This window comes from Periplaneta americana, chromosome 6, assembly GCF_040183065.1.
Source record: "Periplaneta americana isolate PAMFEO1 chromosome 6, P.americana_PAMFEO1_priV1, whole genome shotgun sequence".
Taxonomy (NCBI): domain Eukaryota; kingdom Metazoa; phylum Arthropoda; class Insecta; order Blattodea; family Blattidae; genus Periplaneta; species Periplaneta americana.
The window spans coordinates 34,449,046-34,476,338 of NC_091122.1; the positions used below are offsets into that span (position 1 = coordinate 34,449,046).

At 34.8% G+C, this 27,293-nt stretch overlaps 1 protein-coding gene across 1 annotated transcript in view; it reads right to left on the reverse strand.

Moving 5' to 3' along the window:
* Positions 1-5,445: 5,445 nt before the first annotated feature.
* sog (short gastrulation) overlaps positions 5,446-27,293 on the reverse strand; it is a 456,679-nt gene continuing 434,831 nt past the window's right edge. The window contains exons 9-15 of the mRNA XM_069827830.1: positions 26,457-26,724; positions 21,046-21,287; positions 20,678-20,923; positions 14,887-15,169; positions 11,227-11,366; positions 8,010-8,318; positions 5,446-5,766 (exon numbers count right to left, since the gene is read on the reverse strand). Coding sequence (XP_069683931.1) covers positions 5,590-5,766; positions 8,010-8,318; positions 11,227-11,366; positions 14,887-15,169; positions 20,678-20,923; positions 21,046-21,287; positions 26,457-26,724 — 1,665 coding nt within the window. The 3' untranslated portion in view covers positions 5,446-5,589. The remainder of the gene's footprint in view (positions 5,767-8,009; positions 8,319-11,226; positions 11,367-14,886; positions 15,170-20,677; positions 20,924-21,045; positions 21,288-26,456; positions 26,725-27,293) is intronic.

Consider the following 27,293-nt stretch of genomic DNA (forward strand, 5'->3'; position numbering starts at 1 on the left):
CACAATGCAATGCATTCTCATATAAACATACATACAAAAGTACAGCGATAATATTAAATAAGCAATACTGACAATTATGTTGATGAGATTCACGGGGAGCCCTTGTGAGTGATTTTAAAAATACATTAATTCTTCTAATGCCATAATGGCACTTAATATTAACAGGTGGGAAGCTTATATAATAATGTCTACATGTATGGATGTAGTGTTAACAATAATGTACAGAAATCCATTGGTTAAAGTTTCATTTCCACTTGCTGCAGTCCAAAGATGCAAACTTTCCTTTCTCTTATAACAGTGTAACTGTACAGTCTCGAGGAACTCTTCTTTCCATTCTTGTCAAATGTTTCCTGCACATTTTCATTACTGACAAAATTTCTCACTTTTAGTTCTGTTCGTTCATAAACGTATTTTCAAACACATTACGTAGAGAAATGTACTAGTACTTTTGGCACTTCACACATACATAACTTACATCACTTGTTTAAGAATCTTTACATTGTCCATACTATATCAAAACAAAATAATTGGACACCTAGGTTTTACTATACATTATTCTGTACATTGGGTCAATTGTTCTCAAGTATGATCTAACATAGCACAAATAATCCATCCTATCCAAGTCATAATATTGTCTAGCAGTAAAAAAAAAAGCTATAAATTGAATTTTAAAACAGATGAAATAGTTTTCCTTACTTTACAATGTTCAGAAATAAGGCACTGTCCAATTCAGACAGCTTAAAGTGCTAATATGACTAACAATTGTACATTCTTAGAAAGAATGCAAGTTTAAACCATATGGATCTTTCAGGTCTGTAGTGTGCATTCCTTTCTCCTACACATATCCACCAACATATTCATGGTTAGGGATTATTATATTATATAATCAGATGGGGAATTATTCTTCGTATGTAAAAATTTCAGGTCTATTTGGTCAGAGAGTAGATGTAACTGTTTAAGCTTATATTAGACACAGAGGAGCCAGTAAACTTAAGGTGAAAGTGAACTAAACAAATCATCTAAAAGAGCGTTATAATGTGTTTTGTTACTACAGTGCCTACATTTTATCTTCACCCAGAATAATTTTGTCAAGGGAGGTTATTATTAAAATTGGTTACAATTTATATTACCGTAAAGTGGGGTGACTTTGAACGCCGAGGTGACTTTGAACAGTAATTTAGCGCCTTTCTAAATTAAATGCTGTACCCTATTGCGAAAGAACTGAACTAGTTTATTGACAACTTAAACAGTTTTATCGCAATTGGGTACAGCATTTAATTTAGAAAGGTGCTAAATTACTGTTCAAAGTCGCCCCGCTTTACGGTAGCGTTATTTTAAATTTTGTGTATTATTATTATTATTATTATTATTATTATTATTATGTTACGGAATATTTATTAATATCCTTATAAAATCTTTGAAACGTATTTTTTTAACAAACAAGTTAAATTTCATATTGCATCAGCTTCATTTTATTACATGGTCGATAATTCAAACATGCCGCAGCACCAAGCACAGGAATTATAGTAGGGGTAGGAGGACTATGCCATATGTCGATATGTTGATGTAGATTTTGTTACTCTGACAGTGAAAAATTAGTGAAGAGAAAACGATTATAGATTAAAAAAATATTCAACTCTAAAATTATGTAATTTTTTTAAGTTCAAGGGGGGTTTCAAACCCGGTAACCCCTGGGTAGTTCAAACCCAGTAACCTCCCCTGCGTATGCCCCCCTGTCTTCTCAGTTTGCATATGTGCATTGCCACATCCACTCTACATCCGCGTGCATGGAAAGATAAAATGTATGCACTATACAAGATCCAATAAATGTCAATTGTATGATATAATTACACTTGCATCTGACTGCTCAATTCAGTGGCGAAGCTTCAGGGTAGGTGGGGTAAGCTGAGCTTTCCCAAATATTTTCGAAGAAGGGACAAGATCAATTTAAAATTCAGTTACTCAAAAACAGGAGTGTTCCCACGTTTTGTTTATCTTTTAGCGACGTAAAGCACGGTCTAGATCACTATTTCCGAACCATGCCTTCAGCCCAGTTTACCCAAAAATTTTGTCAAGCTTTGCTACTAGTGCTCATTCTCTCACTCCAAAAAAATTTATTCTACTTTCAATTTATCCAAGATCCCTGCAGTAGCACTTTTATGAAGCATTATATTTTACATGGTATTGTATTACTCGTATTTGATACATTGCAATTTCTTTGCAGAAGGAATACTGAATTTAAGAAAATGTTGCTTGGTAGATATTACGTAAGAAGATAATGATATTTAATATAACCTGGTGGCTGAGGAATGGCATAGAAATATACAAAGTAAGTAGAATACACAAAACAACCTGACTAGTAACGATGGTTTACAAATATTCTATATATACACACACGTACATATAGAATGAAAGTGTAATTCATAAATAAATATATTTGGAAGCAGTTCACTGGTTATCAGCTAAACCTGCATTTCAGTCTTCTTTGGTTCTCTTGGGTAACAACAATCATACCACTGCTGCAAACTCTAACAAAATTCCATAAAACTTATCTAGACTTTGATGCAAATCTTGTTCCATTTGTTCTAAATCTACTAACAAAAAAATAAATATTTATATGAAGTGATCGGTAAGACGAACTTTACCTTTGGAATTAATATACACTTAAAATGGATCTACCTAGTTGACTAAAATATTCCTTGTTTATAAGAGTCTTCTATTACTCACACTACAGTCCAATTGCATAAGATTTTCTGGAATATTGTCAAGTTGATCAGCACAGGATACAATATCAACTTCCAGTCTAAATTCAACATGGAGCCACTTTGAAGTCTTGCAAAAGGGACAAAATCAACAATGATCACATGTTAATATAAGATTTATGAAGTATCTAAAAAGCACAGAAACCCATGTGATGCATTTAAAGATTAGCTGGAAAGTGTGAAATTTTAAAATTCAAATAAATCCGTGGCAATACAGTCGATCTTCATGTAAAGGTGTACCAGTAGGTATTAATCATAACATTTTAAAAAGAAAACTTTGTATCAATAAGAATTTCAGATAAATGTCATAAGTAATATATATGGTACGGTATTTCATGCAGTTAACTTTACTCAAGATTCAAAACTTTATTACCCCACGTGTAATAAAACATAGAAGATAAACTAGCATCAATATACAGCAGAACCTCTATTATCCGTCGTAATGAAGGGGGTCAGCTGAACGGTTAATCGAAAAAATCGGTTAATTCGTATCATGAAAAATTTTCGTAAATTCCTTCATGATCTTGTATTTAACACGCTAGGTAGTGGATCAGAAGTCTACTAATTCAGGTAAGGCTGGTTGTCAACGACGGATTTTTAAGGGAAAGTGTCTGTCTGTGGAAAGATAGGAATAGTGGAGGTCTCGTGTTGTAGATTTACATACTTTATACATTCCAATCTCGTGTTCTGATGAGAGATGAGTCACAGTTTCTCTTTCCCCAAACCACTCAATTTTTTAGGCCTACACCTTTTTTTTTTCGATACTAGCACAACAAAATTTATTTTGACACCCGTAGAAGAATTTTTATACAGAAGTTATACAATACAACAACTCGAACAGTAGACCATACTGTGTGATAAAATCTTGTAATAACACTCTAGAAAAATAACGTGCTAATACAATGTATAGTAATATTTCTGCAGCAAACAAAAAAAAAAAAAAGCGAGAGAAAGACAGACGGATAATCCAACAATTGGTTAATAGGGTGATGGATAATTGGGGTTCTACTGTACATCATAACTCAAGACTGATAACATCTTTAAATTAGTTTAGTATGAAATTAAAGACTTAAGGGGAGAGAATGGTATTTTTTGGTGAAAAATGAGTAAATTTTCAAAAAAAGATTCTTTAAAAATACTCTGTGATATGTGTGGAATGCATAGCATAACATTTTGTGGGTATCTGTGCCCTTATCGGATGTTGAGTCGCAATTTTTAAACTTCCTGCTTTATGGATTTTTAAGTCACTCGACCACTTTTATTGTTGTTTCCGGTAAATTAAATTTTCAAAAACATTTTTTTTTTCTTTAAAATACCGTTTGATATGTGTGGATAACATTTTGTGGGTATTTGTGCCCTTATCGGATGTTGAGATGTCATTTTTAAACTTCCTGCGCTATGGATTTTTAAATCGCACGCCCGCTTTTATTGGTTTCCAGTAACTTCAATTTTTTTGCTACATTGCCAGACGAAAATGGATATAATTTCTGAACTATTGAAGATACATGCATGAAATTTAGAACACACATTCTTTAAGACTATTAGGAAACTTTTCTCTGTAACAGAATTTTGTTAATTGATTTCATTTTAAAAACACTTCCGTTTGTTTGCAAGAAAGGAAATCAGAAAATTGTTATTAAATTTTAATTGTTTATTTTACAAACGTAGGGACTAATATCAAAATTCTGTTACAGACAGTTTGTAGAACATGCTTTTGCAAATACATTGCAAGAAACTGTTTGCATCTATCTTTAAAAACGGTTTAGATATATCGGCTTTAGTACAATCCTGCATTAGGTATATTTTTTTTCAAATTTGGGCCCCCAAATATTTTTTTTTCAAAATATTTTTATTTGGTTGATTTGCCACAGATATGAGCTCTCTACATACAAAAAATTAATATTTTACACCAAATAGGAAAAAAGTTAAAAATAAAAACCATCCTCTCCCCTTAAGGTATCAATGTAGTCTTTGATTTTACACAACCCTTCTTACTGACAAGTAATAGTAAATTTACAGCTTTAAAAATGTTTCGCTATTTCTGGAAACCAGTTCTTTTTATAATCAGTCCAGAAGTCTGCTAAGATATGTTGTAATACACCATAAATTGAAATTCCCATTTTACTGTTACAAGTATATAGTTCCAAATTGATAGAAGGTCACTTGTATCTTAAATATGAATAATTTTTGCTGACAATTGTACAAACAATTTTAAATATCGAGTATCAGCAGTACTTATTTTAAGCACAAAGGTAGGTTTGTCGTAGCATCAGATGGGTTTCCATTGAAACTGTCACGTGGTGTTCATGCTTTGATATTGTTGCTTTGGAAGTGGGGAAGGGTAGCCTATGTTTCCAAAACATTTCAGATGTCCAAATCTGTACTGTGATGCAAGAACATTATGACATTACAATTTACAGACACGTCTGTTCCCTTGTTTCAATGCAGCTGTAAGGGTATACCTACTTCCCACCATTTTAATCTTAACATATATTTATCTATTTCAGAAGTTAATGTATTTGGATACATTGAAAATACATCTAAGTTATTTCATAAATATTCACGATGGTATTACTAGCCATGTCCATTTTCTTATAAAATATGTATGAAATTTTTTCAAGGATCTCCACTCCCTGAAAGCAGGTACCAATAAAAGCTTCTCTAGTAAAACAAAGACCCGCTTGTGTTGCAGATACGAGACTGTGCGTCTTCTGATAGTGTAAAGCGCTCATGCTATTAACAATACACAAGTATTCACAATTGTTGGTTTTGCCACACAATTAAACGAGTCTCTTCGTCAGTTCAGAGTAGTGAACGCACTCTCAGCTCAGCTGTTATAAGCTGGTCGATGGTGCCGCCTATTACGTCGACACTGAGAACAGCATTCATCGCTGTTTGATGTTGACTGTGAACTGTTGCGTCTTCGTGAAGAAATGAACGAACTTGTGACAGGGCTGCAGGAGGAGCGAAGACATCTCTTACGTTCACACTTGATAGTGCCATCCTTGAATCACACACAAATACAAATACTTTGTAATAAACACACGATAAACTGATATGGACACCACAGGTGTAGTCGTAAATAAAATAGTACCAGGACACCCTATAGTAGTGGGGGTCGCAAATAAATGTCTCTCTCAAAAGTGGATTGCGCCTTCAGAAAGTTTGGAAACCAATGGTTTAGATGTATTCAACTCATCATTAAGTACTTATTTTTCCAGGTGTCGTAATTTACCCAACTCTAGAGAAGATTTTACATGCTTCATGACAAAATATAACGACCTTCTCTCCTGGAATGAAGGTCATAAATAGGGACCGAATTTTTATGTAATACAAGGTGTGAAATATGTACATATTTATGTAAGAAAAATAAGCTGAATATGTACCAAAATATGTAAAATCATGAAAATATTAAATATCAATATCTGGCAGGTATAGGATAGATAAGACTCTCCAGTTGTGATTTCATAGAGCACCCGACTTTTTTACCGCACACTTGACACATTACTATTTTTCCATCTGTAGTGAAAGCTTCGTCCATTGCAATCCATGATTTTATTTTTGTCGTTAGGGTTGAAGATACAGGGGTCATTTTAGTTAGTTAAAAGCAGTAGATAAACTCACTTGCACTTTATAGGTATTGTAAATACTAAAACTAGAGAAATGAGTGAAATGAATGACACAACAGTACTGCAAGCACTATTTCGCTTTACTGGATTAGGAGAAAATAAGAGATGTGGGACACATGCATTTTAGCTGCTCCCTGTAAGAAACAAGTAGGCTACCTACTAAAACATCAAACTATAGGCATTTACAAACTGTTGTTTGAAAAGTGACATTCCTGTCTCATTCAGAAAGGTAGGATTATTCCAGCCGAGAACCATATGTTCTAATTGCTCGGAAAATCCCATTTCCATATAGGTCTACTAAATTTAAAATAAAGAGGTCAAGCAATAACCTGAAATCTCATGTCAGACTTGACACGGGTTTTCCCTGGAAGAATTAGGAAGAGGGTGGGTAAGGTTGCAAATTGCACAGGAATGACTTGTTCAGATGTGTTTAGAACAATTATAGCTCGAGACAAATCATGTCGTCCTCGTCCCACTCCACCGCATGAAGGCAACGCTGGTTTCTGAGTGATTTTTATAATACAAGGTAGTTGTATGAGAAACGTTGTCTTTTTGTTCACTCATATTTACAGTGGGCGGTATGGGGTGAGTGCCTCTATTACTTCCTGGAACTAAGGACATTATGTTTCGTCCCGAAATATATCCTTTCTCGGGTAGGTAGAAAGGCTTTTTAAGTCTGTGTATTTCAAATTGTAAACTTCCCCAGCAGAAGTTTTTTTTTTCCTTTCAGAGAAGTTGTTGTTTTCTAATGCCAGGCGTTTGACAAAGTCATTTGACCTCCTGCACTCCAATACTTCTCAAAGATATTATCAAGGCCAGCCACTGAAGCACAGATTCTGAGGTGTTCTGAATCCATTTCTTGGTCTGAGTCGCACAATGGGCAGATAGGGGACTGATATATTCCAATTCTATGCAGGTGTTTGGCCAAACAATCATGGCCTGTTGCCAATCCAAATGCAGCTACAGACGATTTTCGTGGTAAATCGGGAATTAACTGTGGATTATGATGCAGAGAGTTCCATTTTTTCCCTTGAGATTATGTTATCAAATTTTGTTTGTTGAAGTCTAAGTATGTAGATTTAATAAATATCTTCACAGAGTAATACGTAGATTTAGTAACAGGTCTGTAAGTAGCAGTGCTGCCCTTCTTTGCTAAAGCATCCGCATTCTCGTTTCCCAGGATTCCACAATGGGATGGTATCCATTGGAATACAATTCTTTTATTGAGTGATATTAATTGAGAGAGCATTTTAGTTATTTCTGCTGTTTGAGATGAAGGTGTGTGTTTAGAGACTATTGATAGAATAGCTGCTTTGGAGTCTGACAATATAACTGCATTCTTAAATTTATTGATATGGCATAGAAGATTCCCATTCCTTTCAGAGAAGTAAAAATGAATAAAACCCCTAAATATGTAGATTTATGTAATATCAAGCCATAACATGTAATGTGGGGTAAATATGTAAAAATATGTAGTATCAAATTTTGATATATTAATGGTAATTACAAGATTCGCAAAGATTTATTATTTATATACAGTTAGGTTGAAAGGAATATAATATGTAATTACATAAAAATCCGGTCCCTAGTCATGAACTACAACAAGGTTCTAACTTACCTTGCATCTGCACTTAACACATTTCACTTCTCCATGTGAGTGGACTCTAGGATGCCACTCATGCCCGTTCTCGAACACTTCTCCTGTTGCAAAGTAGTTACAGCCCCCATTTGCTAGAATATCATCAACAGATTGGTGCAACACAGTGCCGTTTGGGTTCTGCTGGTCCTTTGCAAGTTGGCTGTCCTCTGGAGGCACAGGGGGACATTGTTTGCAGCACGCTTTCTTATCTGGTCGGAATGCATCATGCTCATTGCATGTCAGAGGTGGACATTGCATTCGGGGGCATTGTACTTCCAGAGTGTTAACCTAAAATGGAATGCAAGGTCTTCATTGCGTAACTGGAACTAAATGTGATTCATGTTCTTATAGAATATTACAGTAAAACTTATCTTATACGTTTCGCCACAATTATTCTTTTTTTTTCTGAAGTCTCGGTAAAATTCCTATACTTTTCATGTTAATTTATTTAGTTTATAAATTTTCTATACTTATACAATCATATTTAAAATTACAGAAGATACGAAACGTCATCTATACGTTCTAAATCAATTTTGCTCGAAATTATGTTTGATGTGAAAATGTAAGAACGTGAAAATACAGCACATGTTCATTATTAAAATGCGGCCCACTTTGAAATTCATGGAAATTCGAAGCTGCCCATACTTGCTTCCAGTGTAATCTTGTGTTTTTTACAACTATGAAATCTGCCTTGACATGGGGAACTATTAATAATGGAATTCCTCAAGGATCAATATTAGGTCCCCTACTTTTTCTAGTGTTTATAAATGATCTTGCCCCCCTAATAAAAGACGTAGGTCATCCCATATTATTTGCAGATGACATAAGTATAGTAATTACAGCCAATAACTCCAACACATTCCAATCTTCAACAGAGGAAATTCTCTTCAAAATATGTGACTGGTTCTCAGTCAATAAATTAGTATTAAATTGTAATAAAACTAACATAATTCAATTTAAATCCTGTCCAAATTCAACCTCGCAAATTTCTAGCGCAATAATTAACAATAGATCCCTATTAGAAACAACAACCAAATTTCTTGGCTTAAAAATCGATAATGTGTTAAATTGGAAAAATCATATTAAAGAAATTACCCCCAAATTAAATTCAGCTTGTTTTGCTATTAGATCTATGCAAAAGATAGTAAATTTCAATACCTTAAAAACAATATACTTTGCATACTGGTACTTCCACTTAGTAATGAGTTTTGGAATAATATTCTGGGGAAATTCCACAGATAGTAACAGTATATTTCTATTACAAAAAAAAAGTAATTAGAATAATAGTAGGTGCCAAATCTAGGGAATCGTGTAGGACTATTTTCAAAAAACTACAAAATAATGCCCATGGCTTGTCATATCTTTTCATTAATAATCTTCCTCGTATGTAATCATGAAAACTTTGTAACTAATTCAACAATTCAAAGCATAAATACACGTCAAAAAAATTACTTTCATACTCCATCAGCAAGTCTGTCGTGCTATCAAAAAGGAGTGCGTTATATGGCAGCAAACATTTTTAATAGCCTCCCTATCGATATAAAAAATGAAACTCAAAACATAAGATTATTTAGGGCCAAATTAAAGAAGTACCTAATTTCTCACGCCTTCTATTCTGTACGTGAATTCATGACATTCAATAACACTTCATGAAATTGATACTAAAACTATGTGTTGTACTAGCAGACTATATTGTAAATCTCGTTTGTATATATTTCATCTAGACTGTGACTATAAATTAAGACTTTATAATAGTATTAAGTTTTTTGACTTGTTCCATATTCTAGCTGTAAAGCAATGTATGAATACCATGGAATGTTAATAAATACAATACAATACAATACAATACAATACAATGACGCTGTTACTGTTTTAGAAATAGCGAACCTTTATGTAACATGCCATGATGTAACTGAACATATTATAGAAGAGTTATCACAATTTGATGGCATGGTTTATTCCTTGGGAGCAAAATTCCAAAATAACTGACTTTCTTTTTTCTAAATAATCTCATATCTGTTGGGTTCTTCTTTGAAGATATAGGTACTACTAATTTTCCTCTAGTTAACAGTCTCAATTCTGTATTTGTAACTACTGACTGAACTTCAACAACATTCAATTCATGAGCTCCCTTTTGGACTTTCTTTTTCTGTAAACATTACAAGTATAGATCGTACACTATTTAATATAATAATAATAATAATAATAATAATAATAATAATAATAATAATAATAATAATAATGGTTTTTTTTTTCTTGGCCATGGAAAAACCAAGGCATACCTACACTGTTTCGGGATCAAAGACACTCAACGTGTTCATGCCTTCAAAGATGCACAAACGGTAGATCACCTAATATACTCGTGTGTCAAATTGAATAAACAAAGAGATATACTGAAGAAGGGAATATATAGAAATCAAGATAGATGGCCAGTGTCACATGAGAAACTATTGTTAAAACACTATAAGGCATTCAGAAACTTTGTTCAATCAATAGATTTCACATCGCTGTAAATATTGTAAATAGTGAAAATACTACTCTACTTAAAATAAGTATTAGTATTAGTATTCAAGTTAGATATGTTAAAATAATTATAAGCAATTCACGACCTTTATTAAGTCAATAGACTTCACTGCAGTGTATTATATTGTAAATAGTGAAAATACTACTCCAGTTAAAATTAGTATTAGTATTAATAATTGTAAGTACTGTAATTCATAAACTGTATTCAGTCAGCTGACTTTACATCCTTGTAAATATTGTAAATAGTCATAGCACTACTATTGTTACAAATAGTTTACTATTAGTTTTTGTTTTAAGTTCAGACAGAATGTAAAAACAGTGTAGCAACAAATGTGTATAGTATTGCATTACTGCAATGGAGCATACTGAATAAAAAGGGGAAGCCTGATTAAAAAAAAAATAAAAAAAAAAAAAATAATAATAATAATAATAATAATAATAATAATAATCCGGAATAGACATATGCCTACTCCTTGAACTGAATAATAATAATAATAATAATAATAATAATAATAATAATAATAATAGTAATAAATTAATAATATGAAAAAGTAGACTCTTTCACGATGTATTTTGAACTGAATTTTTCTACGTACATATTGAGGAAATAGCGAGGGGGGGAGGGGGAAGTAGTCAGAGAAATTCATTCCCATCTGACTGTAAGTAAACTTACATCACAAGTACAGACCGCACACAGATCAAAGCCACTGGGGGGCAAATAGGGATGCCAACTGCTGCCTGCTGGATAGAACTGCCCAGCCAGATAGCAGCCACGTGTAACACTGGTGTTACTCTCCTGAGACGCACTTGAATCTGAAACATATCATTTGCTGTCAATAAGGACCTGATGGTATTACAATGCAGAATTCTGTTTGAAGCAGTCTTATCTGACGATCATATTGAATGAGCCATCTGCGCCTTACTTATTCAAAGTTATGCAATCCCCCTATTCGACAACTTAAACACAATACTCATTTTTTTTTCTCTCTTGTACGGAGGAGGGACCCGAAGGCTTGCACTACAGCTTGAGGATTATTGTGTTTACTACTCCTATCCTGTGAATGATTGGGTGACTGAACGGCTGCGCTCGTGTACAAGTAGGCTACAGCACACTGCACCATGAATTTAACTCAGACTGTGGTATGGAGGAGGAGGAGGAGGAGGAGGAGGAGGAGGAGGATGATGATGATGATGATGATACGTGAATTAATGATGGCAAAATGAGTCGAGGTCCAACGCCAAAAGTTACCCAGCAATTTTGCTTCAATTGGTTGAGGGAAAACCCCAACCAGGTAACTTGTCCCAACCAAGATTTGAACCTGGGACCGCAAGTAAGTAGAAGGTTTGGAAATAAATCTCGAAAAGACAAAGTATATGATTATGTCTGTAACCAGAATATAGTACGAAATATAAATATAAAAATTGAAAATTTATCCTTTGAAGAGGTAGAAAAATTCAAATATCTTGGAGTAACAGTAACAAAATATAAATGACACTCAGGGGGAAATTAAACGTAGAATAAATACGGAAAATGCTTGTTATCATTCGGTTGAGAATCTTTTGTCATCCAGTCTGCTGTCAAAAAAGCTGAAAGTTAGAATTTATAAAACAGTTATATTACCGATTATTCTGTACGGTTGTGAAACTTGGACTCTCACTTTGAGAGAGGAACAGAGGCTAAGGGTATTTGAGAAGAATGTGCTTAGCAAAATATTTGGGGCTAAGAGGGATGAAGTTACAAGAGAATGGAGAAAAATACTCAATACAGAACTGGACGCATTGTATTCTTCACCTGATATAATTAGGAACATTAAATTCAGACGTTTGAAATGGGCAGGGCATGTAGTACATATGGGCGAATCCAGAAATGCAGATAAAGTGATAGTGGGAGGTCAGAGAGAAAAATACCTTCGGGGAGGTCGAGACGTAGATGGGAGGATAATATTAAAATGGATTTTGAGGGAAGTGGGATGTGATACTAGGAACTGGATTAATCTTGCTCAGGATAGGAACCAATGGCGGACTTATCTGAGGGCGGGAATGAATCTTCAGGTTCTCTAAAAGCCATTTATAAGGAAGTAAATAAGCTACCGGTACTAAGTGACTAAGGATTTGTGTTTGTTCCACGCAGCAAAACAAATGAAGAAATGGAAGAAGCAAGGACCTCATTAGTTTTAAAGATGGCTGACACGAAATTGAAACTAATGGACTAGATAATTTATAGCTTAGTCTTCATTTTAATACGTGAAAGTGGTTAATATGATTATATTCATAAGTATAAATTATATTTTTACATTTTTGTAGGGATGACTCCGCCTCAGAACCTTTAATTACGAGTTGTGACTACTCCAGAAGAATAGAAGTTTCACCTAAACTTGCATTGAAATTCTTCAAAAACAGTCATTACAATTTCGAAGGTGTACTGTAAAATTCAGGGTTACATATAACTGAAAAGAAAGGGCTAAATGAATCACTCAGTATATATATCAGTGTCTAAGTATGTATATTAAGAATCAGGTAGGGTGATGTCATAAAAAATGTGTATACAGTGAAACCTCACATTTACGGACATCAAAGGGACGTAACAATCTGTCCGCATCTGGGAGGTGTCCTTTATTGGGAGGGAGGCTCCCCAATCTAACAGTAAATTTATAATATGCATTATGTATGTATCCCTTCACACTTTAAATGAATTGTATTACTGTAGTTTAATTCTAAATACAGTATAATGTACTACAGTAAATTCTATGCAACTTTGAACTACAGTAGATAAAACTGAAAAAGGAAAATACAGTATTGTGCAGTGCAATTTTATTTTAGGTCTACAGTTATGCAGTACTGTAATTTACAGTTTTCAACTTAACCTTTACGTTCAAGTGCCATGTCTCTCGAAACAGAACAACTGATTGAAGTGAAGAAAATAATCCTACTACCCCAATCATGTGTCGATCACGGAAACCTTGGACTCATCAGACAGGTTAAATTTTATAAATTTGTTTATCCTCCCACTTCCAGCTAACAAGGAGTAGCCGGCTGGGCTAGTGGCAGCCTACGAGACTCTTATGTTATGTTTCATGTTAAGAAATTTCTGTACAGTTCTCAAAACTAAATTTTCCATAATTGTAACACATTAGGTCTTGAAATCCAAGTTCTGTCCGCAGTCAGGAGGTACAGCAAACTTTAGGACTGTGAAACAGCTGTCCGTGTCTGAGAGAGTCCGTAAATGAGAGTTAAATTTATCATTATTTCTATATTATTTCAGTTGGGACATAAAAATCTGTCCGTATATGAGGAGTGTCCGTATCTTGGAGGTGTCCGTAAGGAGATGTTTCACTATATTTTAAAACTAGCTGTACCCTGCGCTCCGCTGCACCCGTTAGAAATAAATATAAAGTAATTACATAATTAAAATAGGACGTTTGATCCAGGGCACATTCGTGTTCGATAGAAGGATAAATAGTTTAATATGATTTGCATAATTAAAATGCGATCATTTTGATCCAGAGACCACTCATTTGGTCATAAAAATTATTTTAGGAAATACAGGAAACGAATGTACATAATAGCCTATCAAGTTTTCTCTGCATAAGAAGCTATTTTAATCTTACCTGTCCTCGATTCACTCAGAAGTTACTGTAATAACATTATAGCATTATGTCCATCTAGAGAAACTACACTTTCCAATGGTGAATTAATAATTAATTATACAAATCGGTTAATTTAGCTTCCGACATTACTTCATACAAACACACAAACATTCTCTGTGGGCTATCTTTCATAGCTTTCGATTGTTGCTGTCCAAGGCCCCTTATAGACGAAGTCATTTGTTTTTTAATTCATTACACGGCCTTAGATGGCAGTTATTTTAATTTTAAAACTCATTTATCTCATTAAATATCAGTCCTATCAAAATTTTTCAAGGAATAAAACTTATCGGAAATTATTTTTAAAGAAACTTTTGTTATGTAACATTTTTCACAAAAATCAATAATATGTGAGATATGTCGATTTATTTAATTCAGGCCCCCTTATAACCCCCCTTTTAAATATTGTATTTTGAATGGCATATAGCCTAAAATCTAACTTAATTTATATTCCAATTTTCGTCGAAATCCGTTCAGCCATTATCGCGTGAAAAGGTAACAAACAGACAGACAGACATATAAACAAAAATTTCAAAAAAAACGATTTTCGGTTTCAGGGTGATTAATTATATATGTTAGGACCAATTATTTTTGGAAAATCGAAAATTACCATAAAAATTTCGGCTACAGATTTATTATTAGTATAGATGTAATTTGTCTCTATTACTTTTCTCGTAGTTGAAACTTACTTGTGCAGGTTGGGCAGCATTCGCCAGGGGCTGGCTTGCCAGTGCAAGTAAGAGGAAGCGGGGGACACGGGACAGTGTCACACTTCACACGACCGTGATGACAATTGCACATCGTGCAGGGATCTATCTTCGAAGTCCATTGAGCGCCCTCTTCATAGAATCTGATTTCGTGGAAACAAGTTGTTGCCTCTGTCAGTGTACTTGCACCCAGCATAACACCGTTACTGCTTACCGGAACATCATTGTCGGAGTAATTTGGCAAGCAAGTTAATGGCACTGCAACCTGCACCAAACAAATCATAACAAAGAATATAATAGGTCAGAGATCAGCAGTAGATTTATTTATCTGCTACAAAGATCTTTCTAGCGCAATAATTTTCTACGACTCTCCTGGCTCCGCTTGCAAGATCGACGATTAGTACATTCTCTTTGCCTGCTATATCGAATTATACATGATTCCACACCCAACTACCTTGCCTCTCGGTTTACTCTCCTAGCTTCACATCATAATCGCAATACACGTTCACAGCACAATCTGTTGCTATCAATACCACGTCATCAGACATCTCTGTACTCAAGTTCTTTCTCAATAGCCATGGCCCGCTCATGGAATTCGCTGCCGCTGGAAATCAGGGGTAGTCTTAGTCCCCAGTTGTTTAAAATTAGGTTGTTTAGAAATATTTTAAATGCACAGAACTAGTTTTTAGGTATAATTTTTATTTATTATTATTATTACTATTATTATTATTTTACACAGTCATTACTTTACTTTTCCATTAACACTAATATCTAGGTAATTGTCATTGTCTCAATGTAACACGTGCTGTGCTGATCATACTAATTGTACTATTCCTTTAGTTGTGAGATTATATTCATATGTATTAATTCTTTTTTTTTTTCTTTTAATTTAATACTTGTATACTAGAATGTATTTTTCTGTTTGTGATTATGTATTCAGTCTCTTTTTTATTACATATATATATATTTTTATATTATTGTTATTTCAAAGTTAATACTGATTGTGTATATGTATTCAATCTCTCTTTTTTACTTAATTATGTTTATTATTATTTTTAAGTTCATATTTGTATACCGGTATGTATTTTTTCTGTATGTGATTTGATCCTGGTTGAGTGGAAGAGAAGGCCTGATGGCCTTAACTCTGCCAGGGAAAATAAAACTATTATTATAATTAACAATATATCCCTATTAGAAACAACAACAACCAAATTTCTTGGCTTAAAAATCGATATGTTAAATTGGAAAAATCGTATTGAAGAAATTACTCCCAAACTAAATTCAGCTTGTTTTGCTATTAGATCTATGCAAAAGATAGTACGAGGCATGTTCTTAAAGTAAGTTCTGTTTTCAATTATAGCCGTCGCATCGCTGCAATCGTTATTTTGTGCATGCGCGTTTTCTTCTTCAGTCCTCAGGCAAGCTGTGCATGCAGTTTCAGAACTTCAGTCCGTGTGTGTGGTTAGTTGTGATCAGTTGAAATGTTTAAAGTGATCGAGCACCCCGCCAACTGTGAGATGTGGCTGTTATCCGTTTCTTGAATGCAAGAAACATCAAACCAGCTGACATTCATCGTCAACTTTGTGAGGTGTATGGTGATGGAATGGTTAGGAAATGGCCACACACAGCTCGTGACACCCAAAATCTCATCTCGAAATTTGGCTGGGAAGAAATTGACCATCCTCCCTATAGCCCGGATTTGGCGACGAGTGACTTTCATCTCTTCCTGCACCTCAAGAAGTTCCTCGGTGGTCAACGTTTTAATGATGACGATGAAGTGAAAACAGCAGTGCAGGAGTGGTTCGCATCGCAGGCGGGCGAATTCTACAATGAGGGGATAGAAAGACTTGTGCCACGACTCGATAAATGCCTCAATAATGGTGGAGATTACGTTGAGAAGTAATTGAAGTGTGGGGAATACAATGCAACAAAATGGTTTGTAAATATCTTCCCATTAACTTACTACACTCTTTTGGAACTTACTTTAAGAACACGGCTCGTAAATATCAATACCTTAAAAACAATATACTTTGCATACTTTCACTCAGTAATGAGTTTTGGAATAATATTCTGGGGAAATTCCACAGATAGTAACAATATATTCCTATTACAAAAAAAAAGTAATTAGAATAATAGTAGGTGCCAAATCTAGAGAATCGTGTAGGACTATTTAAAAAAAAAACTACAAATAATGCCCATGGCTTGTCAGTATATCTTTTCATTAATAATCTTCCTCGTATGTAATCGCGAAAACTTTGTCACTAATTCAACAGTTCATAGCATAAATACACGTCAAAAAAATGACTTTCATACTCCATCGGCAAATCTGTCGTGCTATCAAAAAGGAGTGCGTTATATGGCTGTAAAAATTTTTAATAGCCTCCCTATCGATATAAAAAATGAAACTCAAAACATAAAATTATTTAGGGCCAAATTAAAGAAGTACCTAATTTCTCACGCCTTCTATTCTGTAGGTGAATTCATGACATTCAATAACACTTCATCAAATTGATACTAAAACTTTGTGTTGTACTAGTAGACTATATTGTTAATCTCGTCTGTATATATTTCATCTAAACTGTGACTATAAATTAAGATTTTTATAATAGTATTAAGTTTTTTGACTTGTTCCATATTCTAGCTGTAAGCAATGTACGAATACCATTGAATGTTAATAAATACAATACAATACAATACAAAACAACTTTTGTTGAGGTGGTTTAAATTATTTATTTGTTGTGATGTAATTTCTTTTGATGTAATTGTGTTGAGATTTGTGTATTAATAATAATATCAAGAGAATCTATTTTCTTTACACAGTAGAGCATCGATTATCCGAAACTATTGGGAACGGGGGAGGGGGGTGTTCGGATAACTGATATATAGGATAACCGAACATTTACGAAAACAAATTGTACTGGTGTCATAGGAGCAGTATGAAACAAAGACACAGATATTAAACATAACACTGCACATATATATTTTGTATCACATGTCTTACAAAATAACACAAAGAACTGACTAGCCTAGTTGACAAGTTCAAAATGGCCATTAAAGTAGGCTTACAGTTTAGGAAAAGTAGGTTTTTTTTTTGCTAAATCTCGCAAACAGTACTAGCGGAACTTCTGCATGGCGCACACGCAAATTTGAATTTGCCGACTGGAATGCTTTCGGTTAACTGATGTTTCGGTTGATCGATATTCAGATAATCGATGCTCTAATGTAGTTATTATAATATTTCTTTTTTATTTATTGTTATTTTGTTGGCAATTATACTTTATTGCACTTTTGGTAGATTAACAATAATTTATTTTATTTATTTTTTGAAGGTAGATTAATTCTTACTTTATTTTTAATTTTAAGTTGAGGATATAAGTCTGATCATTTTGAAGAACTAAGCAACAGTTAAAGTTTGTGGTTTCTGCACCACGTTTCAATTGTAAAACTAATTTCTGCTTTAGAGTTACTTATTCAAGAGTATTTCTAGAATTTATTATTTAGTGGTGTCCGTTTTTAGTGCAGGTAGAGCAAAATGGAAAAAGGGCAAAGTTGTCACAATATGTAGTTTTGAACCTAACGTGCTTGAATTTTCAACGTGGAATGCGCCATTCAGATTGTACACTGGTATGAACCACAATGAGAATGAAAAATGCCCTGTTGCCACATGCTTCGTCCTTAAAGGGGGATTTACGGTATTGCAGCCACCACAGTGCACTGCGTAAATCACAAAATGACGATAAATAGCAGTGTTACCAATACAAGTTCAGTGAAAACTGCAAGGCAAGAAAGAATTTCCCCTGAATCCTTATGCTATCAATGTAAAGAAATGTTTCTTTGAGAGAAGTTAAATAAATAAATGGTTCTAAAAGTAAATCTATAACATTTTGTAAAACCCGAGAGGAAACTAGTCTTAATTACGAATTCAGTGGTGTTGTAATTCCGCAAGAACAATGTTGTAAATACCTAGGAGTGTATTTAAACTCCAAACTTTCTTGGGGAGAGCATGTTGATAATGTTACGGGTAAAGCATGGAGGGCACTTCACTTTATTATGAGAATCTTGAGAAAGGCTAGCCCCAAATCGAGGGAAATAGCATATCTAACGTTAGTGCGGCCGTTAATGGAATACGGAACTACACGTTGGGATCCCTATAGAATATATCAGATAAATTCCTTAGAAAGAATCCAGTATAGGGCAGCTAAATTTGTTAAAGGTAAAAGAGAAGATGGAAACGATACGATAAAAGAACTTAAATGGGAAACTTTGGAAAACAGACGTAGGAAAACTAGAATAACATCATTGTATAGAGCACATCTAGGTCAGAAAGCATGAGTAGACATAACGGCTCGGTTAGAAAAGCCAACGTACTATGGTAGGAACGATCATGATTTTAAAATCAAATGTAGGAAACAGAAAACGGATGTAGGTAAATTCTCATTTTTAAATAGAACTATAAATGATTGGAATGACCTACCTGCAGCGGTCTTTGAGGGCTGTCCTTCCTTAAGGAGATTCAAGAATAACTTAAAAAGTTGTGTATAAAGTGCAAATTAAAATTAAGGTGACATTCAACATTTAATTTTTTTAAGGTGACATGTATTTATTTAGCCTGACGAGTTTACTTCCTTGGTTTGAATTGTAAATTATTTAAAAATAGCATGTAAGAGGGCCTTAGACTAGAAATGTTTAGTTTAAATGTAATTCTGTTTATAAGTATGCATAAGGATGTAATTATTTGACTTATTTGAACTGTTGTATCAGTGAAGCGAGGTGAGTCAGTGAAGTTATGGTTTTACAGTGCAGTGAACAGTTCCGATCAGTGATAATTTATAGCGTCAATGAAATGTGTTCTATAGTGTCAGTGAAATGTGTTACAGAGTGTCGGTGAAATGTGTGCTAAAGTGTCAGTGAAATGCGTCATAGTGCCACTACAGGGAAAGAGATGAGAGTAAAGTGAAAGACTATTGAAACTTATGTAGGACCTCTACATAATTATGTAGGTTGTATTGTAAAATTAGGTATTTTATTGATGTTTTATTATTATTGTGTTAAATTGTATTGTGTATTCTTATTGTATTGTGTATAAAATTGTATATGTGTTGTAAAATTGTATTGTGTATTGTAAATTTATTGCGTATTGCTTATCATTTTATTGTGTATTGTTTATATTGTATATACCACTGCCACCTGGTGCTTGCCCACTTGCAGTGTAAATAAATACATACAATCACTAATTTCTGCATGTCGACCATTTTTCTCCGTTAAGTACTGCCCCTGATCATCATATATAAGAGATTGGCGAACCCCATGTTAAAAATGGTAACATGTGGAAGAGAACAACCACAAGTATCACCACTGTCGATTGGTAACGACCACTAGATGGAAGTAGCCTACAGTTACTCCATGCAATTCAAATGGGAGTTACAACGTAACATCTTTTACAGTCGCTAGATGACAGCATAGTGAAATTGATAAAAGTTGTTGCTTTCAAAGTCAATAAGGCTGATAATCTGTTATATGTGATCTGGGATAATAAGTATCTAAAATCCACTAGAACTAGCGGAAAAGCTACTAATTTGGCAGCATTCGGATTGGTGGGTGTGTTGTATTAGTGTAGGCCTACAGCCTCAACAGTGCATTCCACATTAAAAATTCAAGCACAATAGATTAAAAACTACCCATTTTCAACAACTTTCTCCTGTTTTCATTTTTTGCTACCTGCACTAATAACGGACAATCAATCCATTAATTTTATAAGTAATTATTTATTTACCTGCTTCAGCCTGGCCTTTAACAAAACAGATCCTGTTGCCTGATCCTGAACCTCCAAGAAGCAGACATCTGAGTCAAATCTCGAGAATTCTGTTTGTGTCACGCTCATCACAAAACCTTCCAAATGGCTTCCTTTGAACTCTTCCAAAAGTCTTCTGGAAACTGGAGCTCCAGGTGCTATAAATGGCAGTTCCTTTAGGTACAGCTCAAGGCTTCGATCTTCTGGAGTTAAGCCCGACAGAACAACCTAAAAACATTCACATTCACACTCATTCACTGCACGCCACCATAGGTTCTTGAAACTACAGCGAAAGGAATAAAAATGAACAAGATCGTACTTGCTTACTGTGCAGCACCTCGAAGTCTCACCTCGTAATGCAAGGAGCAGTCGGAGTCCACGGCAAGCCACGCCATGCCTGCCATTGTGGCTGGCGCCGTTACGTTCTGCCTCTTCAGTAGAACAGGAGAGCGAGAATCTCTGGCATCAGCCATCGGTCGAGGTGCGAGTCTTCCCCTCACAAGGCTGGGCTCTGTTCTTGTTGCCACATTGAGGGACAGCTCGCCTGCATACAGCTGCTCCAGTTCACGTGGGCTCATTCTATCTATTGTGCCTTCACACAGAAATGGATCTGATAGATATTACTTCTGCTCTGAATCAGGAAGAGGTCGAGAATTTGATAGAGAAACACACATATTATTTATTGATTACACAAAAGCCTTTGATAAAATTATGAGACATGTATTTTGGACAATGTCATAGTATGTTTGGATCTTTAATATTGTAATCCGACAGAATGAAAATTCGGCTATTTTTCCTCTATATGTATCTTTATAAAACAGTTTCCGGTATGTCAAACTTTAACTATTTCGGTTAACCTTAGCACAGCCAGTATTAAGCTATGGTAGTGAAGCGTGGACTGTGAAGAATAAAGATGTCGGTAGAATAACAGCAAGTGAGATGAGGTTTATGAGAGCAACAGCTGGATATACTCGCTGGGATCATAAAAAAAAAATGAGGACATAATGCAAGAACTTCAAATAGCACCCATTATGCAGTTCATCAGTAAATATCAACTTCAGTGGAAGGGTCATCTCGAGCGAATGAATCGATGCAGAATTCCAAAAGCACTGTTTCATTACCATCCGTATGGCAAAAGATCTCTAGGCCATCCAAAGAAGAGATGGACTGAAAATTCTAGTTTGAGACCGTAACAGGCCACTTGGCCTAATACTTGTTAGGAAGATGATGGCGACGACAATTTCAGTGCGCATGTGTCGATCCATTTCCACCTCCTACTTGAATGCTCGAGGGGAGGGGGATGGTTATGGAGATGACGATTGGAATGCAAAGTCAGTTGGGATTTGGCCTGATACCGGTCACTAAGAAGGGAGAATCAACTCAGTTGGAGAGATCAACCAACCGAAACTTGATTTTTGCTATGTGATAAGTATACACCGGAAACTTGGAGATTGTGATTGTGAGATGGGTTATGTGTGGGTTAGCAGATTTTAACAGATATGTAAAAAGGGGCTGCCGTTGAATGAAATAATTTTGTTATTTATTTTTCTGAAAGTTTGCTGTTTATTCTATTTAAGAGAAAGATTATAATTAAAGGGAATATTCTTGTTATTAATTGTTTGAAAGTTTGTTGCTAATTCTATTTAAGAGATAATTATAATAAAGCGAGGTATTGTAAGTTTTGGATTTTTCCTTTTTCTGAATTTATATTTGTTTTTCAAAGTTTTCCTTACTTAAACACTGGTGTAGTGAGCCAACGTTACAACAATTATGGTTAAACGAGGTAATCCACTCCATCTAATTGAAGTAATTAAAGATATATATATCAAGGAACAAAAATTCAGATATCAGGAATCACAGATTTAAAAACAGAGGAAAGTAATATAGGTGTAAGACAAGGATGCAGCATGTCTCCGCTACTTTTTAACAATATATTGACGAAATAGCTAGACAATGGATGAATATTATACCCTTCTACTCCCATAATTTCAACAAAAGAGAATATGCATTAACGTTAATGTTTGCAGATTATTATATCTAATTCAGAAGATAACCTCCAGAAATCAATACATGAGGCTATCAAATGCAAAACTCGCCATATCCAGGTAAAGTGATTTGTCAGAAACAGGAAAAACCGTTATGGATATGGACAGTTTTGCATTTGTTAGTAGTTTTCTGAGCTCTATGAAAGAGGAATTAGACAAGATTTGCACAAACCGACTATATCAGTAGATAGAGAGCTGCAAGAAGTACAACATCCCATATGTAACTCATTTTTTTTAAATTTTGGATAAGACGAGTTTTGCACTTGATAGTCTCACATGCATTAAATAGAGTAGCAAAAGAATATAACATGACAGTGTCCCTAAATAAAACTAAAGTGATGGCTTTCAAGGGAAAAGAGAGCATACGATCAAAAATTGTAATTGAAGATAATATTGTGGAACAATTTATAGAATTTAAAAACTTAGGATGCAATATATCATACCAAAAAAGAGTCTGATCTGCACATGTGTGGACATTGTGGCATGAGAGTAGGCCACTAGAGGGAACCGAAGAGGTGAAACCCAAACTGAGAGTATTATAGATTTATTAATTTGTCCTACAGAATAATATCTGTAATTTGACAATTAATATTTGAGGAGAAAAATTCGCTCCGGTGCCGGGGATCGAATCCGGATCCTTGGTTCTACATACCAAGTGCTCTAATCACTGTGTTATGCCGAATTCAATCCACAGCACCGGACCGAACTCTCCTCCTTCAATGTTTCCCTTTGTGGCCTGACTCCAAGTTAGGCATATATGTTAACGTATATGTCCAATGTCAACTGCCATTATATTAGGAGCGCACTCGGCTGAGTGACTTGTTTGGCCGGGATTCCGCAGTTAAGTACACATTAATCTGTACAGACATATGGCAGTTGACATTGGACATATACGTCAACATATATGCCTAACTTTGAGTCAGGCCACAAAGGGAAACACTGAAGGAGGAGGGTTCGGTCCGGTGCTGTGGATTGAATTCGGCGTAGCTCAGTGGTCAGAGCGCTTGGTACATAGAACCAAGGACCCGGGTTCAATCCCCGGCACCGGAGCGAATTTTTCTCCTCAAATATTAATTGTCAAACTGAGAGGATTCGATCCGACATCGGGATGGGAATCCTGTGTGACTTGGTGGATAGAGCATCAGCACGCAGAGCTGAAAACCCGGGTTCAAATCCCGGTGCCGGAGAGAATTTTTCTCCGTTCCACTCATCTTTCATCATTAAAGTTCTAGGTAGAAATAGGATTAATAGATTAGTAGATAAATTTCGTGAAACGGAGATAAGGACCCTAGTAAGCAACGTAACTGTGCTCACAGAATTAACTCTAGATAACACTGGACATTTTCTGGGAAATTCCCCTAAAACATCACTCCGGTATCTTTCGCATTTCTTCACGAATGTTATGTTTCAGTTCATCTAAAATATGTGGATTTGTCTTGTATATTTAGTCTTTTTACTCTCATTTTGTTTTCGGGCGAAGGATGGTTCCACCTGCGAGAGTAGACATATGTTAATACATATTTCTCGTAGTGTAATGGTTGATTTCATCATATATACGCAGATGCCAGAAATATATGGAAAATTGAATCAGTCAGTTCCAGCATCTCCTTGCGCGATATGGGTCAGTAAATTATTTTTACTTTTTAAGTGTTTATTAATAAATGAAAAATTATGTTTTATTTAACGACACTCACAACTGCCAACGTTATAACAATGTCGCCGGTGTGCCGGAATTTTGTCCTGCAGGAGTTATTTTATATGCCAGTAAATCTACTGACATGAGCCTGTTACATTTAAGCACACTTAAATGCCATCGACCTGAGCCGGGATCGAATCTGCAATTTCGGGCACAGAAGGCCAGCATTCTATCGACTGCGTCACCGAGGCCAACTGTTTATTAATAACAACACGAGAGAAACCCTCGTAGATAGATTTAACTTTATAATATAGGTCTACTGAGAATTTCCTGGCGCCAGATCACTAGCACCAATGGCCTGATCTTCTGCCGAGCTTGATGGTCCAATGTTCATTGTTCACCCATACAAAATGTAGGTCCTACCACAGTCTAGTATATGCAGTCACGAAGCTCAATACGTAGTAAATATACATCCATAGATAGTTGCTAACCACTAGGATCGCTACTATCGCCTCATTACAGACAATGTGTCTCTTTAACACTGTGTGATTTTACTAAAACATCTGATTGCATATCCCACGATCTTTTAATAGCTAAGTTGCAACACTATGGTATTAGAGGAGAAAGTTTAAACCTTATCAGATCTTATTTAAAAAATAGAAGACAAATTGTTAATATATCAAATAAGCTCTCTGATGTGAGACATGTCACTAATGGAGTTCCTCAAGGCAGCATATTAGGCCCTTTTCTCTTTCTTGTATTAATAAATGATTTACCATTCAGTCTGCTTCAAGATCTAATCATGTATGCAGATGATACCACCTTAATAACATCTCACTCAGATCTTAACCAGTTAAAGTTGTCACAGATTAATAATCTTAACATAGCTAAGCAATGGTTTCACTCAAACAAGTTAGTGCTTAATGAAGAAAAAACCCAGAAACTAATCTTAGGCCTCCCCAACACACTAGATTATGAAATATCTTATGTTAAACTGCTAGGTTTTTATTTGGATCCAAAATTAGGATGGTAATTTTTGTTTTTAGGAAGTTAAGGCCATTGGTTTCAACAGAAACTCTCAGACAGGTATATTTTGCACTGTTTGAATCTCACATTAACTATGGAATTCATATATGGGGAAGTGCAACAGGAGTCAATAGCATCTTATTACTATAAAAAAAGAGCACTGAGGGTAATATTCAATAAAAATACCAAGGAATAATGTAGACCACTATTTCCAGAGTTAAAAGTAATGTCAGTTTACAATCTATTCATTTACAGAACCTTGATATTCCTTAGATCCAACATAGATTTTTATCAGACTAGATCAGATATACATTCTTTCAACACTAGAAATAAAGATAAATTAGATTACACAAGGTGCAGATTGAGTGTGAGCTAAAATATCTGCTTTTTTAATGCCATAAATATATTTAATAAGCTACCATTGGAGGCGAGAAAGTTACCAATAAATAGGTTTAAGTCCTGCATACATAGATGATTGCTGAACAGACCTTTCTATTCAGTCAGTGAATTCATGGAGTGTGATGTAAATATTATATTTTAGAAATGTAACCCTTTCTTTGTATTTTAAATTGTCTCTTTGTATTTTAATTATACCTTTTGTCCCTATATAAATGTTTTAACCTACAGCATACTCTGTTTATCTCTCAGTGTTTGTTTTGTTTATTTCTCAGTGTTTGTTCATTTGACTATGTATGTTTATTTGCTTATAATTATTTGTTTATTTGTCTATATTTATTTGTGCTAAGTTTGTTTGTGCATGTGTGAGTGTATGTGTGCATGTATATACTATCGAACCTGACGATGTCATATCCAGGCCTTGTACACTGGTTTCTGACAAATAAATATTATTATTATTATTATTATTATTATTATTATTATTATTATTAATGCAACAACAGTACCTGCACAGTCTATTCTTCCTGGTACCCTCATAAACTCAAGCTTCGTGACTGTATATACTAGAGACTGTGGTCCTACTATAGTTAAGCTCAGATAACATCAAAATATGTCAATATTTCTACGCTTATTTATCCTTCAAACACAACATACTAACCATTTGCCCACCCAGAAACAAGACTTGGAGTGAGGTCTTCCAGTTCCACCATTGATCTTCGTCCACCACTGCGGTGTCCTGACACCAGAACAAGCATTGGAGAGTCCTGAAGACTAAGCTCATCCAACTGCACACTATAAACCAGCGATCCATCTCTACTCATGTACATCCACGCCATGCCTGACGTCAGTGTCTGAGCAGATAACGCTTTTTCTATATCTTCATCTTCATCATTACCACCATCAGAGTCAGAAGATGCTAACACTCCCTACAACAGAATCAGAAAACAATGTTGTTACGTATTCCCCGACTTTACTGTACTCGTCACGAATTTGAAATGTTTTAATACAAGGAATCTGTGCATAATAATTTTTATAGCAGAGACAGAAACAGAAAGAGATAGAGCTGAAAATAGGGACAGAGAGAGAGAGACAGGGACATATGGCGAGGTAGACAGATAGATATAAAATAAATATTTCAAAACTTCCCAGTTTACATAACTAATTATTTAAACTGAATTCAATTTAAACAAAAAACACGTCAACTTAGATATTGAGGGGGAAGTCTGAAACCAGGCTTAATTGCATTTTAGATTTTACCCTCCATCCCCCAGCCACCCCCACTTTGAAATTTCAAATGGCACCCCTATATTTTTATACTTAAATATGAAAGAGTATTCAATTGTTTATACACCTCATTCATTTGTTTTCGCATCTTTTGTTTTCTATCGTCGCCTGGCAACCTGTATTTTTGTTATTGTTGATTAGAGCTGAAGAGAATAAAGCTACAAAAAACTTATTGAGCATTTCATGTGATAGTTCTGTGTATTAAATTATT